Raw genomic sequence first — 15,434 nt, 5'->3', positions numbered from 1 at the left:
ACATCTTGGATGCCCTGGGGGTAAGCAGATAAACATCAAATTTTCATTTTTGGGTGAACTATCCCTTTAATTTCGGAAATGCATTCATCAATTCTCTGAATGTTTTCATTCAAAATCACATTATCCATCACCAGCAGATAAGCATAATTTAGATTCAACCTATGTTTTATTTGCAGATAAAGAAGGAAAGTTTAGAAGAGGAGTTTCAGTCACTTGACAGTAACGGGGAACTGTTTTACCACAGAGGACTGTAATGTTGCAACTTTACTATTTGACGATGACTTTTATTGACACTGAAAACAAAGTATATTAAAGTCCAGTGCATTTCAACATTTAAAAAAGGAGGTTACTTTAAGTTTTAAAAGCATGCACTATCTTCTCAAGGGTTTGTGAGCTACTAATCAATGCTATACTAATACTGAATATTGAAAGGAAGAAGTACAACTGTATGGTTTTGAATTCATATTCATTTAATAGCTGCATTTCAGTCTAAAAAGAGTTTTAAACACTGCATTGAAGTGAATTTTACCAAATCATGCTAATAACACTGTTTGTTAGTGTCAATAAAATTTCTGTTACCACTCACATACATATATATATATATATATACAGTGTTGGGGAAAGTTACTTTTAAAATTTTAGAACTACAGTAAAATCTGATTTCTCTCAACATGGGGACAGGAGAGCTGTCAATCAATAAATTGGGAAAAAAAGTAACTTGTGTTACTTATTTGAATAAGTAACTCAGATATTCTCTTGTAAATTAAAAATGCGTTACTTTACTAGTTACTTGAAAAAAAGTAATCTGATTACGGAACTCGCATTACTTGTAATGCATTACCCCCAACACTGTATATATATAATGGTCACATATATATTTAACAAAGTATTTGAGGAAACAGCACTGTATGACTCTGTGTAAAGGATGAAGACAGTTTTAAGAAATCAGAGAAGAACAGTTTGAGCATCCTCTTTTTCAGGATATATTGCACACATATGATCAGAATATCTTCTATGATCTGTTTAGGCACAAAGGATAGCCCTTGATAACAAGGGGTTGTCAAATTAATAAGGTGATTAAACAAAAATGTATGAAGTAATGCCAAAATCAATATTATGTGCAATCATTGGAAATGCAAAATGTGGGAACAAAGTTCCATCTAACATGGGGAATGTCTTTTGTCATTTGAACATATAATGATAAAAAGATTTCTTACATGAATAGACAGGTTAATTAACATCATAACTTTAAGATGAGGTTTTGGTAAAACTGGTTTTCAGTAATTAATTTCTTCACATTCTGAATTTAATGGGACCCTTCATAATAGAAGTCTTTTAGCTAGGCATGAACTAGGCAACGGTCAGCCCTTTCACACTGATGTGCAATTATGACATTTTATAAAAGTTCAAAGAGCATGCCAAATTAAGGTTATGAACAACTTAATAATTAGATACCTCAGGAATGTTTGCAGAGACCGCATATAAATCCAAGTGTTACCAAAAGGTTTGATTATGAATTATTTATCTCAAACCTGTTATCACATGAAATGTTACATTCAACATAATTACACTGAGGTGTAGCTATCATGTTATAGCTATATTTTATATATCTTTGTAAGAAATATATTTTCGTTCTTGTATAACTTTTGCCCTGTTCACTACCGCTGAAATTAGACACAGATTCTTGCAAATGTGTGATTGACAATGAATGGTAAGTTCCTCTCTGATCGGTTACTGTGAGACATGCAAGTTGGACAGGATGCACTGATTGGTCAGATCTTCAGGAGTTGCTCAGCTGCAGCTAAGTGGAAGAGGAAGTTTTCAGTCGCTGGAGGGTAGTGCCGCTGCTTCAGAGTCTCCAAAGTCAATTTAGAGTTCTCCGCTTCATCAGCAAGAGACATCAGGTTACTGAGGATCTCCTTAGTTTTTACTGAAATATCCTGGAGACAGATTTAAAAAGGGGTTGGATGAAAACCACATGTAGGATTTCTAAGTCTTGGTAAATGTAAATGCTTTAAATGTAGGTCATGTTACAACTCTATGTTGTCATTGCTGAGATTTTCGAACGTGTCCTTACTCATACCTTAATAACCTGTGCATCTGTGCGCTCGGTGTCCTCTGCTGCCTGGACAATGAAGTTGCCGATCTCTTTATGGAGTTTTCCCATAGACATTGCCTCTGAAAACAAATTACAGTAAGATATGGTGACTTAAATATCCACATCCCAATTCTACCCAGTCAATATGTAACACTGGATCTCTTACCTTTAGCATTTTGTGACACAGTGATTTCACTGTCTGAAAGATTAACATACACATCAAACAGATCTGATCTGTCTCTGACTTCAGGATCGACAAACCCTGCAACATACCCTACAGAGAAAGAACATGGAAATTCATATAGGTAGCAGCAAGTGCTAGTTTTTGTGGAAAAAGAAGAAATTCTCCATACCTGTACACAGCTTGAGGTTTTCCAGCTCATTATCATCAAGGTGAACAAAAGGGTTTAGGATGGACCAGTCTTTTCTATGCCATACCAATCCAGGAAGAGCTCTGGTTTTAAAAAGAAGAAACACTGTTACCACAAACCTTTTAGTGTGTGACCATTATCATATACAATACTGTTCAAACGTGTGGGGTCAGTAATATTATTTATTTATTTATGAGGAAATTAATACTTTTATTCAGCAAGGATGCATTAAATTGATAAAAAGTGAGATAAAGATAAGTGAATGAGCTGAGCAAAAAACAATCATATGATCAAAATTGTTATCTTATGTTGATCTATTCCTGTAGCATTATTCGAGCACAGCTTTGTAAGCTTTCAGGATGGTAGTGGAGTGCTAAACATGAAGTTTGGTACCTTTTTAAGCGCAGTTGGCTCCTGAACCTCGACAGTGGTGATGTAGTACCAGGTTCGGCAGTACTGTCCAAACACAAATGTGTGCAGCACCTGATTGTTCAATGGCAGGCAACATTTTCTCAACAGAACCTCTCGCAGATCAGCACTGATGGAAGGATAACACCAAACCCAAAGCGTGTCTGCATTTACATCTTTCTCTGCATAAGGGGGACGAATGCAATTACTGACAAAATAATCATTATTCTGTAATTAAAGAGATAGTTCACCCAAAATTTTAGATTCTGTCATGAGGCCTTCTGCAGACCACAAAATGAAATGTTAGACAGAATGCTAGTAGGGACTGACAGTCTCAGTCACCATTGACTTTCACTGCATCTTTTCCCACACGATGGAAGTAAATGGTGACTGACAAATAATGCTGTCACTCTGTCTAACTTCCCCTTGTGTGTTCAACAGAATGAAAATCATACAGGTTTGGAAAAACATAAGGAGTAAATGATTACAAAATTTATATTTTTGGGTTAACTATCGCTTTAATACATAAAATATTCTAATAATAAAAGATATTTTCGGGGTATTTTCATCTTACCAATTAGTCCAAGACTTAGCATCATCTCAGATGTAGCCATATTCCATTCCTTATCCACGTTAATCTGTTTCTAGCACTTCAATCATTTCTGAACCATTTATGTTTAGTTTGGAAAGTACATGCAAGTGTCAACGCAAACAGACACAACCCATTGTCAAATATGCCAGGACAGTTTATCCAGGAAAATATTTTAATTTCAAAACTACGCTTCTTCTTGCAAAATAGATGTTTAAGTGTTGAGTTGAGTCCAGGTACAGTTTTCTCATGTAAGCCGAGCGTTACCAGTTATCAAATAACGTTAGTTTCTAGCATATCAGTGCATGTGAGCCAGCTGGTGAGTTGCAGTAATTCATCCGAGTATGTGTATCAAAGGAAAAAATAAAGAAGAAAACGACAAACACATAAAACGAAAACTTATCATAAACAGTAGGAATCCACTACTGGTCAAGTGATCAACACGCTTCTTCTGGGGTTCTCTAAGTTCAAATAAAATATCCAACGACATACTGACATCTAGTGTGCTGGTGCGATAAAGGTTTAAAAAAAAAAAAGAAAAAAAAAATTAAACCTATTCTAATAACAAACAAACAAACACACATATAAAATATATAAAAAATAACAAACTTACAAATAATAAAACCAAAATATAAAAGCATATTCTAACATAAATAAAATGAATATTTTATTAATTTAATTAACAGTCTATAAGCATAATTAACAAATAAGTAACACCAAGTTAAGGCATAAGCTACTTTAAGGACTTCAATCTTGGAGCAACTTTTCTACATTTGCGTAAATAAAACTCACCTATAATCAAAACATTATTTCACAAAAATGTAAACTCTGTTTTTTCATAAAACCACCAAATTTAACAATGTGATATTCAAACATTATTCATATTCAACCATTCATGCCTTCTGCCTGAAGTGCACTTAATATTAATACAGTTGATTTTCCTGAGATTCAGTATCTTTTTTTTGACAAAACGTACAAACAATATTATCCAAACTAAACATTTATCTTAAAAAGTCAAGATATTTTCAAAAATGTATCAGTGTTTGTATAATAAAAGTCAGGAAAACGGTTTGGGACAATATGAGGGACAATAATGACAGAATTTTGATTTTTCTGTGCACAATCCCTTTAAACTATAACCTATATTATGTTGCAAATGCTTAGATTTGTGAATAATTTTCATGAATGACTAATGATTACAATATGTATGCATTTTTTAAGGGTTAGGGGAGAGTGGGGTAAGTTGACCCACCCCCTGTATCTTGGCATCTGTACACTTTTACTGTCATGTGACCATGTATTCTGGAATCACACATCATTTCTGCCAGACTGTGAAAAGGAGAAACACGTGGGAGGAGTGGAAGGCACCCATTTACTTTAAAAACGGTTTTTGGCTGGCCAAAGTAAAATTTTAGCATAACAGATGTAATGGCTGTTACATCAAAGCATTTCATCTAGATTTAAAAATATTTATGATGCATATAGGTGATTTAGCAACATATAAAACCATGCAAATCATTTAGCTAAATATTAGCCTGAATTGGGTAAGCTATAGTTTTTTCCAAAATTCCAGCTATGGGGCAAAGTGAGCCAAATGCTGTGGGGTAAGTTGAGCCAGCACTTACCCCACCATAAGGCACTGAAGTTAAGTTACATTTCTGAAGTATAAACTGGTATTTTAATGTGATATTATGCAACTGGTTTAGTTTATCATGTATATATACATATTATTTGTAGTTTATTTGATAGGGACACTGTACAAGTGCACCAAATCCTTCTCTGAGAACCAGAAGATGCTTTTCATCACATTATATATATCTTTCCACCTGTAGTCCCTAATGGTCTGTTCGACATTGCAGAAAGCTACCATGCCAAGAATCTTTTGACTAAAATTTTTATTAGTTTCAGTGATATTTATTCCTTCATTCTAATTCAGTTTTTATTTAATTTTACTCAACAAACTCTCTGTTTAGTCAGGTTAAAACTTTGGTGTTCAACATATTGTTTCAGAAATTAAAACAATTAAAGATTGAAAATGAAACTCCATTTGATTGGTTTTATTTTGTTTAAATTACTTTTAAGAAAAGAAATATGACTGTTTGTAAAATGAAATGATTATTAAGTTAGTTTTTTAAAAGAGGTAAATTATCTTTAAAATTCCACATGGGGTTGAATCAGATCGAGTCAGATGGTCAGTTTTCACCCAGATGGTCCATCTTACCCACTGACTCGGGTCAACTTACCCCTAACCTGGGGCAAATTGAGCCACAGCAACGCTTTTTTTTTATAAGAAGCCATAATTTTAGAACCCTTTGTCACAGATACATTCTGATAATTTAAAATGATACACTCTAAAAAATGCTGGGTTAAATACAACCCAGTGCTGGGTAAAATAGGGACAAACCCAGCAATTGGGTTGTTTTGACCCAGCAGTTGGGTTACTACCCAGAAGGTTGGGTTAAACATTTAACCCAACTGTGTAGGAAGCATCCTGAAATTACTTTAGATAAGTTGCTGGCTCAACTTACCCCACAGCATTTGGCTCACGTTGTACTTCTGCCTCATTTTCCCTTATCTTGAACACCACATAAGTAAAAATGGCTCATCTTACCCCACTCTCCCCTATAGGGCTTTTTGTATCCTATAGCTAATTTCTGAGAAAAAAAAATATTGAAAGTTCAAACAATAAGGCCAGCCAATTATAAAAATAAATTTGTTTTATTAAAAAAAAAGTATTATTATGTCTTTGCATGTCGGGGAGGAAGCGCGTACATACGGGACCTCTGGTCTTTCTCGCCGGCGCAGTTCACGTGCGCTAGTCCTTTCTTGCTAGCGCGGCGAGAAGTCACGGCGCGGATGGACAGGCAGAGTCAATAAAACAGCCTCGACTATCTGAAAACTGCATGCTAGCAAGCCATAACAATGCCAGCCTATTTCCAGAGACCGGAGAACGCTCTTAAGCGGGCGAACGGTGGGTAAATGTTGTAGGGGGTCGTCTCTTGGACTGTAGTCGTGGGTCTAGCTGCTAGCTCGATATGGCGCGTGCTGGAGTAACGTTAGCCATGTTCCGCGCAGGCCGGATGTCAGCTGCTGGGCCCGTGCGTGTGTCATGTATGATGCAGCGTTTTAAATCTGCTTTATTACTGTATCGTATATTCATCTCCTTAGCGTACTCAAAGAAAGGACATGATTAGAAATAAAGTGTAAATATTCTGCATACTTAGTAAAACAATAAAGATAGAGACCGTTGTTAATGCTACCGTGTGTTAGCAAGCTTTTCTATTCCGCTAGCTTAGCAACGACAACTTCTGCTGTCGGAGTTTAAAGATGTATTAACAGTATGCACTAAGAAAATCCTTAAGACTGCAACAGTATTCCTTATTCGTGAATAAAAAGCAAATACGTTGTCATTTGGACAAAATAATATACAAAACGTGAGTGGAATAGCAGCACTAAGCACCTGCCACAGGTTTTGCGTAACGTTACACGATTTATTTTCTGTGTTTTATTAATATTACAGCCAGCTGTAAATGACCTATTTGTGTTGAAAGTGGTATTTGATAGAATACTGCAGCAAGATAATTAAACATTTTTCAGTGAAGCAGTCCCATCTGGATGCTGTATATGTCATAAATAAACAAATTCCCAAAAGTGTGGTGGTCATGACAGTCTTTTGTTTATTTTCTCAGAATTTCTTGAAGTTGGTAAAAAGCAGCCAGCTTTGGATGTGCTCTACGATGTCATCAAGAGCAAAAAACATCGAACATGGCAGAAGATACACGAGCCTATCATGCTCAAGTACCTTGAGCTCTGTGTGGATCTGCGCAAGAGCCACTTGGCAAAGGAGGGACTGTATCAGTACAAAAACATCTGTCAACAGGTTTGAGACCATTTTATTATTTGCTATTTATTATTCTTTGAATGTTTTGACCTTGTAGTGTTTAATCAAAATGTCATAAATTGACAGACTGCTCACTGGTGACATTTGCAGGACTTCTCCAATCATTTAGTCCACTTAAAGCTTGCGCTCTTCTGCCTCCAATTTAGAATGCAATGCTTACATCTCAAAATCCAATCAACAACTGATGCATAGAACCCAGCCTATATTTTTTTTCTTTCAATAATCTGTTACACTCGGATGAACGTCACGATATGAAAGAAAAGATCTGTTGCTACTTCGGTTTCATGCCGACTTTAAGGTTTAGTAATTTGTGTCATAGTACTTTTAGGTTATTTTTATACAATATTTCAATTGTAAGCTCTGTCCTTGTCATGAAATTACTGCCTACTCCTTCTCTTGTGCTTCAGGTGAATATTAAATCTCTGGAGGATGTGGTCCGTGCTTACCTGAAACTTGCAGAGGAGAAGACTGAGACTGCAAAAGGGGAGTCTCAGCAGATGGTGCTGGACATTGAGGATCTGGACAACATTCAGACCCCAGAAAGGTACAGGAAGCTAAAGGCCCACACAGTTCCTTCCTACTCGTGTCTAGATAGTTTTTTTTAGGATTGTTTTCATTATTGGTGAAATTAATTTCACTACATTTCGCTTCATCCAAACAGGACATTTTTAGTATTCATTAGGAACCTGCAAACATCCAGCCTCAAGTAAATTATGAAGGGAGTGGTTCTGTCTAGATGATTGTGTTCCATAAAAGATTATCTGTTTATTTTATTTTTTTTCTGTGATCTTCAGTGTTCTATTGAGTGCCGTTAGTGGTGAAGACACTCAAGACCGCACTGACAGACTTCTGCTCACGCCTTGGGTCAAGTTCTTGTGGGAGTCGTACCGCCAGTGCCTGGACCTGCTAAGGAATAACTCCAAAGTGGAGCGCCTTTACCATGACATTGCTCAGCAAGGTCAGTGTAAACCTAATATAACACAAACATTTGCTTGTGGGACTTTTAGCATAGGGTACAGATAAGGGTTTATTTGTAGAATTATGGAACATGGGTCTGTAGAATTAGTACATCATTGTATTATATATCGCAGTCATGTTATATGATACCAAAAATGTAAATTCCTTTGGTTGTCCACAAATTTATAACAAAAATGTACATTTTCTCTCACAGCGTTTAAGTTTTGCCTGCAGTACACTCGTAAAGCAGAGTTCCGTAAGCTGTGTGACAACCTGCGAATGCACCTGGGACAGATCCAACGACATCACAACCAGAGCACTGCCATCAACCTGAACAATCCTGAGAGCCAGTCCATGCACCTCGAGACACGTCTGGTCCAGCTGGACAGTGCTATTAGCATGGAGCTGTGGCAGGTCTCTGTGCGTCATACAAGGCACCAATGTACAATAGACTATATAAATATACTTATTATATAACATAAATATATTTATATTCAGTTGAGTATAGTTGCCATTTATGCTGCAACTTTCAAACTTTTTACAGTGCAAAGGAGAGTGCTTTCCATGCAAACAAAGAACAAAACTGTATTGATTACTTGGGCTTCCCCTCTTAATAGTCGACTAACCGTTAGTCGAGCAGAAGGGGCTTAGTCGATCAAAATTTCATTAGTCGCTTAATCGCAGAAAAAAAAATCCACAGGAATTGGCGAAGTCACATAGTCCGTGACGGACAGATCATTAACAGCTGGTCTATGTGGTAATTACAGTACATTGGTCAGGACATCCAAATGTTCGTTTCGTTCATCGACCTCAAATGTGGCTTATCATCTGAAACATGTAAGTAGCAGCAACATTACATGGGCGCTCCATCTAACATTAACCTAGAAAAATGTGTGCTATTGAAGTTTTTGTGCGGAGTGTGGAAGCTGAACAGTAGTGCGCTCACTGCATGACAGTTTACTTGGAGGCGCGTGTGCGATCCTTTGAATTTAACTTAAAATATTCCATCATTTTTGTTCATACAGCTGAGAGTAATGCATCTTTCAAATCTGTGAAAAGTCTACTTTTATTTGTGCACACTCACAATAACTACAAAACGTTGTGCTTTTGTAAAATAATGAAAGCAAAGAGGGTGCGGTGCGCTTTCTGCCGTCTAGGTCTCTGTGAACGTGAACTCCATGTTTGCCTCAAAGACATGAAAAATATATCTAGAAAATGTCTACTTTTAAATGAACCAATTCAAATGGAAAACAAATATTTTCAGATTATATAATCCGTATGAATTATGCTCGTCCACTGTGGAAATGACCAGTCAGTGTCATCGTCTTGCAGCCGAAAATACAGAAAACACTTATCAATGAATTACTATAATGTTAAGGCAGTCTTCTTGTGTTTTTTTTTTTTTTCTGAGGCATTCATAATCATTACTTCTGCCGGTGCGCTGTGGCAAGCTTTATGTGTGTGCTTTAGTGCTGATAGGCTGTAGACAATGAAAGGCTCATTATTATGAATTATATGATTTATTAATATAAACATGTGATTAGTCGACTACTTGCTTAAAATTAATGACTACTAGTTGATCAGAAGAATCATTAGTCGAGGACAGACCTATTGATTACAGAAAAAGATTAAAACAAAAAATGTAATTATGGGATTCATATTAGTTGGAATTCATTTGTGAGAAAAAACTGACGTCCTATCTTTTTGCACTACATACTTTTTGTTTGTTATATGTTGTGAAAGCATGAATGATTTGCTGATTATACTGGTTGCTTACGTTCTTTTTAATCCACACAGGAAGCATTCAAAGCAGTTGAAGACATCCATGGATTGTTTGCCCTCTCGAAGAAGCCCCCTAAACCCCAGCTTATGGCCAACTACTACAATAAGGTGTCCACTGTATTCTGGAAGTCTGGCAATGCCTTATTCCATGCCTGCACCCTACACAGACTCTATCACCTCTCCCGGGAAATGCGCAAGAACCTCACCCAAGAAGAGATGCAGAGGTGAGCATTAAATAAGAGCAAACATCAGATTGAACAAGGGTTATTTGTTTGTTTTTACATTTGTTTGTTTGTTTAATTTCGCTGTCATTTTACTGTAGTAGCCATTTCTTAAAATATTTATTAGTTTATTAAGACTTACTTCAAAGTCTTGCCGTGTTTTATTCCTTTCATTCAGAATGTCCACTCGAGTGCTCTTGGCCACTTTGTCTATTCCCATCACCCCTGAGCGCACTGATATCGCTCATCTGTTGGACATGGATGGCATCATTGTAGAGAAACACCGCAGACTGGCTACTTTACTTGGCCTTCAGTCTCCACCCACCCGCCAGAGTCTCATCAACGACATGGTAATAGCCATTCTGTCCATTGGTCATTTTTGTAATCCCTTAAATTTATAGTTTATTAAAAAAGATTGAGAACCTTCTTGGATATTATTTTTGTCATAGGTGAGGTTCAACCTGCTTCAGTATGTTGTTGCTGAAGTCAAAGAGCTCTACAACTGGTTGGAGGTGGACTTCCACCCTCTTAAACTTTGTGGAAGAGTGACTAAGGTGAATGGCACTTGATTTATTAGCTACATTAGAATTATATTATGTGACCGTTATGTCTGATCCAGTCAGAATTTTTCTTCTGAGCTTATAAGAATCATGTATATATCCACAGTAAAATAATAAACATTCACCTATGCTGTACTCTTTAACCATTAAAACTTTTTTTTTCTTTTCTTTTTTTTTAAAGCTACTGACTTTCATAAACCTAATTGTTAAGAAGAGTGATGCACTTGTTAGACCATTCTGACACAGCAGTCTTCAATGTTACAGTGTTCTTGACGTAAAAACACACACTAAAGACATAATATTCATGCTGTGTATGTGTTCTTGCTGCTGCTGCGATAGGTGCTGAACTGGGTGAGGGACCAAGCTGAGAAAGAATCAGACCTGCAGCATTATGTTCCTCACTTGCAGAACAACACCATCCTCAGACTGCTACAACAGGTTGGCTTGATCATCTACCCCCAGGCGTCTATTAATTACTTGAGGAATCTGCTTGTTTCAATCTTCTGCAAATCTTCAAATTCTGTCTTCTGGGTTTTAATATCCCAGGTGGCTCAGATCTACCAGAGCATTGAGTTCAGCAGGTTGGCATCTCTGGTGCCATTTGTAGATACTTTCCAATTGGAGCGCTCAATTGTAGATGCAGCACGGCACTGTGACCTACAGGTATAGCAAAAAAAATAAATAATTCTCATCAAATGTTGGTGTATATCTTCCACGCATAGTCTCTAAATCAAGCATCTTAGTAGTTAATTACATGGTCAAGGAGAGTCTCCAAATTGTGCAAAATGTTGACGTGACTTAAAGTTTGTGTATTTACCCAAAGGTGCGCATTGATCATACATCTCGAACACTGAGTTTTGGCTCCGATCTGAACTATTCTACTAAAGAGGATTCTCCAGTAGGTCCATTCCTACAGAACATGCCCTCTGAACAGATACGGAATCAGCTCACTGCCATGTCATCCTCCTTGGCTAAAGCCATCCAAGTCATCAAACCTGCCTCCATACTGGTAAGACAACTGCTAAGTTTAATCGATTATCTACCTTCTGGTCAGTGTTATTTCAGTTTCATTATCAACTGTAACTTTGCCCACAGCAAGAACATGAGGAGCAGAGTCAGCAGGCCATCACTGCCTACCTGAAGAATGCCCGCAAAGAGCATCAGCGCATCCTCGCTCGCCGACAAACGATTGAGGAACGCAAAGAGCGTCTGGAGAGCCTCAACATCCAGAGGGAGAAAGAGGAGCTGGAGCAACGGGAGGCAGAGCTTCAGAAGGTGCGCAAGGCTGAGGAGGAGCGTCTTAGACAGGAGGCAAAAGAACGGGAAAAGGAGCGCATCATGCAAGAACATGAGCAAATCAAAAAGAAGACAGTGCGTGAGCGACTGGAGCAGATCAAAAAGACTGAGCTGGGAGCCAAGGCCTTCAAAGACATTGATATTGAGGTACTGAGTTTATTAGGGAGGTGGCCATTTAGGACACACCAGACATTTATTGGCAAAGTTACCTGGGAAAATTAAATGTAGACTGCATTATCAGTTGAAAAGGTTTATTTTTATTTAATTATTTATTTTATGTTGTAGGATCTGGAGGAGCTGGACCCTGATTTCATCATGGCCAAACAGGTAGAACAACTAGAAAAAGAGAAGAAAGAACTTCAGGAGCGTCTGAAAAACCAGGAGAAGAAGGTAGAGCTTATATTACGCGTTCATGAAATATTTTGTCATTGTAAATGAGTATGTTGGTGAACTGTTTTAAATGTAAGAGGATAAGGGTTAATTCTGTGCAGCTGAGTATAGGACATTGGAATATTACACTGGAGTGAACTATTATGCATATTCCAGATCGACTACTTTGAGAGATCCAAGCGCCTTGAGGAGATTCCTCTGATCAAGAAAGCCTACGAGGAGCAGCGCATCAAAGACATGGAGTTATGGGAGCTGCAGGAGGAAGAGAGGGTAATAATCGTATACTGCTTTTTGCACTTGTTAGAAATACATGTGATTTACCAATTTAAAATTTTTTGCTAAAAAAGTCTCAAATCCCTCACGTACTTGAACATACTTCAAACTACAGTTAAAGTGAAAGTATTTCTTGAGGCCCTACTTGTTCATTGTCTGGTTTTAGTTTAATTCAGCAATTTATTAATATCTAAATGAGAAGGACACGTTGAATAATGTAATCATGCCATGTTGTTTATTGTAATTGAAGCTAAAGGTTATTGTGCTCCTCTACTGCTCAGATTAGCAATATGAAGATGGAGCGTGACAAGGCGCTGGAACACAAACAGAGAATGTCAAGAATGATTGAGGACAAGGAGAACTTCCTGTCCAAAATTAAAGCTGCTCGAAGCTTCATTTATGAGGTAAACAAAACTTTAATTTCAAGTGTCATTTATTCAATTAATGTTTTACAGATTTATTTGCTTTCAGTAGCTAGTATAGATGAAGTCCTTGAATGTTTAGGATGTTGATGCTCCAGGTAGCTAAGCTTTGAACAATTCTCATGTACCCAGGAAAAACTCGAGCAGTTCCAAGAACGTTTGGTTGAGGAGAGGAAGAAGCGTCTTGAGGAGCGCAAGAAGCAACGTAAGGAGGACAGACGAAAGGCCTTCTATCACCAGAAAGAAGAGGAGGCCCAGAGGATCCATGAGGAACAGCTCAAGAAAGGTTCTTATTGCTGTTCATTTACTCTTAGTTAACAGTGATTCGTTACAATACTTTTTTAGAAATATTCATATCTTATTTGATGTATGAACTTTTGTTCACTTCTTTTCATTTTTGAATTGGTCATTGGTTTTCTGTGTTTTAGAGCGGGAAGAGCGGGAACGCTTGGAACAGGAGCAAAGAGAGGAGGAAGAACGTGAATACCAGGACCGCCTGCGTAAACTGGAGGAACAGGAGAGGAAGCAGCGTGCCCGACAACAGGAAATTGAGGAGCGTGAACGCCGCAAGGAGGAGGAGAGGAGGGCACCAGAAGAAAAACCCAGCAAGGTAACTCATAAGAGCTGTGTCAAATGTGCTTATACACCATACACTACCGTTCAAAAGTAATGTTTATGAATTTATTTGATAAAATACAGTAAAATATTATTATAAAATATTACATTTTATAGTATTATATTTAGGGCCCGAGCACCGATGGTGTGAGGAACATATTGGAATTGCTCCGTTTCGTATTCCTCTTCTTCTTCTCCAAAGTGATTCGCATTTTTGAGGGCGTAAACATGCTCCAAAACTCATGAAACCGCACACGTGTCAGAACTGGCGAAAATTTACATATGATATGGTTTTCAAAAGTGGGTGTGGCAAAATGGCTCGCTAGCGCCACCTGTACACATTCAACGGAGTGCACCTCGAGCTACGTTTTACGTACATGTACGAAAATCATGTAACACACCATAACCTACAAAAAAAGTCTCTTGGTACAAAACCCAACAGGAAGTCAGTTATTTTGAATTTCCTGTACGATTTTTGTGCAGTTTTTGCCATTTCCAGGCCTCGTACTTTGACGAACTCCTCCTACAGTTTTAATTGGATCATCTTCAAATTTAGTGAGGGTTATCTTAAGGCCTTTGTGACATTAAATTGCAAAGATCTTGAGTTTTTGTCAAAGGGCGTGTCCCTGGCGGCCTGACAAAATTAGATGTTTTGCCATGAAACAGGAAGTTGCTGTAACTCAGGCAAGCAATGTCCGATCCGCCCCAAACTTCACACGTTTGATAGGTGTTCTGTCCTGAACACATGTCAATGCCCATATTCAGTTATAGTCATAGCGCCACCTCCTGGCAACAGGAAGTGTCATGGTTAACCCATTTGTGCCCAAATTTTTCTAAATGGTTTCATGCATACAGTCATGTTAATAGTGTCCTATGTGAACATGTTCCGCATTTATTTTGCAGGTTTTTTTTTTGTTTTTTTTTCTTGAAAATCGCATTTGAATGTGCGCCAACTAGGGCTGTGCGATATGGACAAAAAAAAACTATCGCGATTTCTTTATTCAATTTTGTGATTTCTATTTTAATCACGATTTTGACACACACAGACATGCTTTCGTGCTATAAAGCGATTTAGAAATCGCGCAAGCTCAAATCGTGATTTTATGACGATTTCGATTAATCGCACAGCCCTAGCGCCAACAATAGTTGCCGGTCGGCGAATATGTTGTATGCACCTTTCAATGTCAAATTTGAATACACTGCAAAAAATGCTTTTCTTACTTAGATTTGTTGTCTTGTTTCCAGCCAAGAAATCTAAAAATTCTTAAATCAGGGATTTTCTATAGACAAGTAAAAAATTGTCTTGTTTTCAGAAAAAACAAGTCAAAATGAAGTTATTATTTCTTAGAACAAGCAAAATAATCTGCCAATGGGGTAAGCAAAATAATCTTATTTCAAACAGAATACAAGATTTTTTTTTATTTACCCCATTGGCAGATTATTTTGCTCGTTTCAAGCAAAAACTCACTTAATTTAGAATTTTTTTTCTGAAAACAAGACAATAATTTTTACTTGTCTAGAAAATCCTTCTTGATTTAAGATTTTTTTGAT

At 37.3% G+C, this 15,434-nt stretch overlaps 1 protein-coding gene and 1 pseudogene across 2 annotated transcripts in view; one reads left to right on the top strand and one right to left on the bottom strand.

Annotated features, from left to right (window-relative positions):
• Positions 1–871: 871 nt before the first annotated feature.
• LOC107666388 (protein FAM45A-like) lies at positions 872–3,912 on the bottom strand (annotated as a pseudogene).
• A 2,324-nt stretch (positions 3,913–6,236) lies between these two features.
• The window catches only part of LOC107666466 (eukaryotic translation initiation factor 3 subunit A-like), a 21,395-nt gene continuing 12,197 nt past the window's right edge, over positions 6,237–15,434 (top strand). For both annotated transcript variants that reach the window (XM_016457793.1, XM_016457792.1), the window contains exons 1-17: positions 6,237–6,437; positions 7,156–7,346; positions 7,775–7,911; positions 8,162–8,325; positions 8,539–8,738; positions 10,122–10,330; positions 10,506–10,677; positions 10,777–10,881; positions 11,227–11,325; positions 11,434–11,550; positions 11,711–11,896; positions 11,983–12,330; positions 12,469–12,573; positions 12,730–12,843; positions 13,128–13,250; positions 13,401–13,554; positions 13,697–13,878. In XM_016457793.1, the coding sequence (XP_016313279.1) occupies positions 6,389–6,437; positions 7,156–7,346; positions 7,775–7,911; positions 8,162–8,325; positions 8,539–8,738; positions 10,122–10,330; positions 10,506–10,677; positions 10,777–10,881; positions 11,227–11,325; positions 11,434–11,550; positions 11,711–11,896; positions 11,983–12,330; positions 12,469–12,573; positions 12,730–12,843; positions 13,128–13,250; positions 13,401–13,554; positions 13,697–13,878 (2,655 nt within the window). In that variant the 5' untranslated portion in view covers positions 6,237–6,388. The remainder of the gene's footprint in view (positions 6,438–7,155; positions 7,347–7,774; positions 7,912–8,161; positions 8,326–8,538; positions 8,739–10,121; positions 10,331–10,505; positions 10,678–10,776; positions 10,882–11,226; positions 11,326–11,433; positions 11,551–11,710; positions 11,897–11,982; positions 12,331–12,468; positions 12,574–12,729; positions 12,844–13,127; positions 13,251–13,400; positions 13,555–13,696; positions 13,879–15,434) is intronic.

This window comes from Sinocyclocheilus anshuiensis, unplaced genomic scaffold (genome assembly GCF_001515605.1).
Source record: "Sinocyclocheilus anshuiensis isolate Anshui unplaced genomic scaffold, SAMN03320099.WGS_v1.1 scaffold63, whole genome shotgun sequence".
NCBI lineage: Eukaryota > Metazoa > Chordata > Actinopteri > Cypriniformes > Cyprinidae > Sinocyclocheilus > Sinocyclocheilus anshuiensis.
Note: the sequence above shows the minus strand (reverse complement) of the source record. Positions and strands in the feature narration are given on the sequence as shown.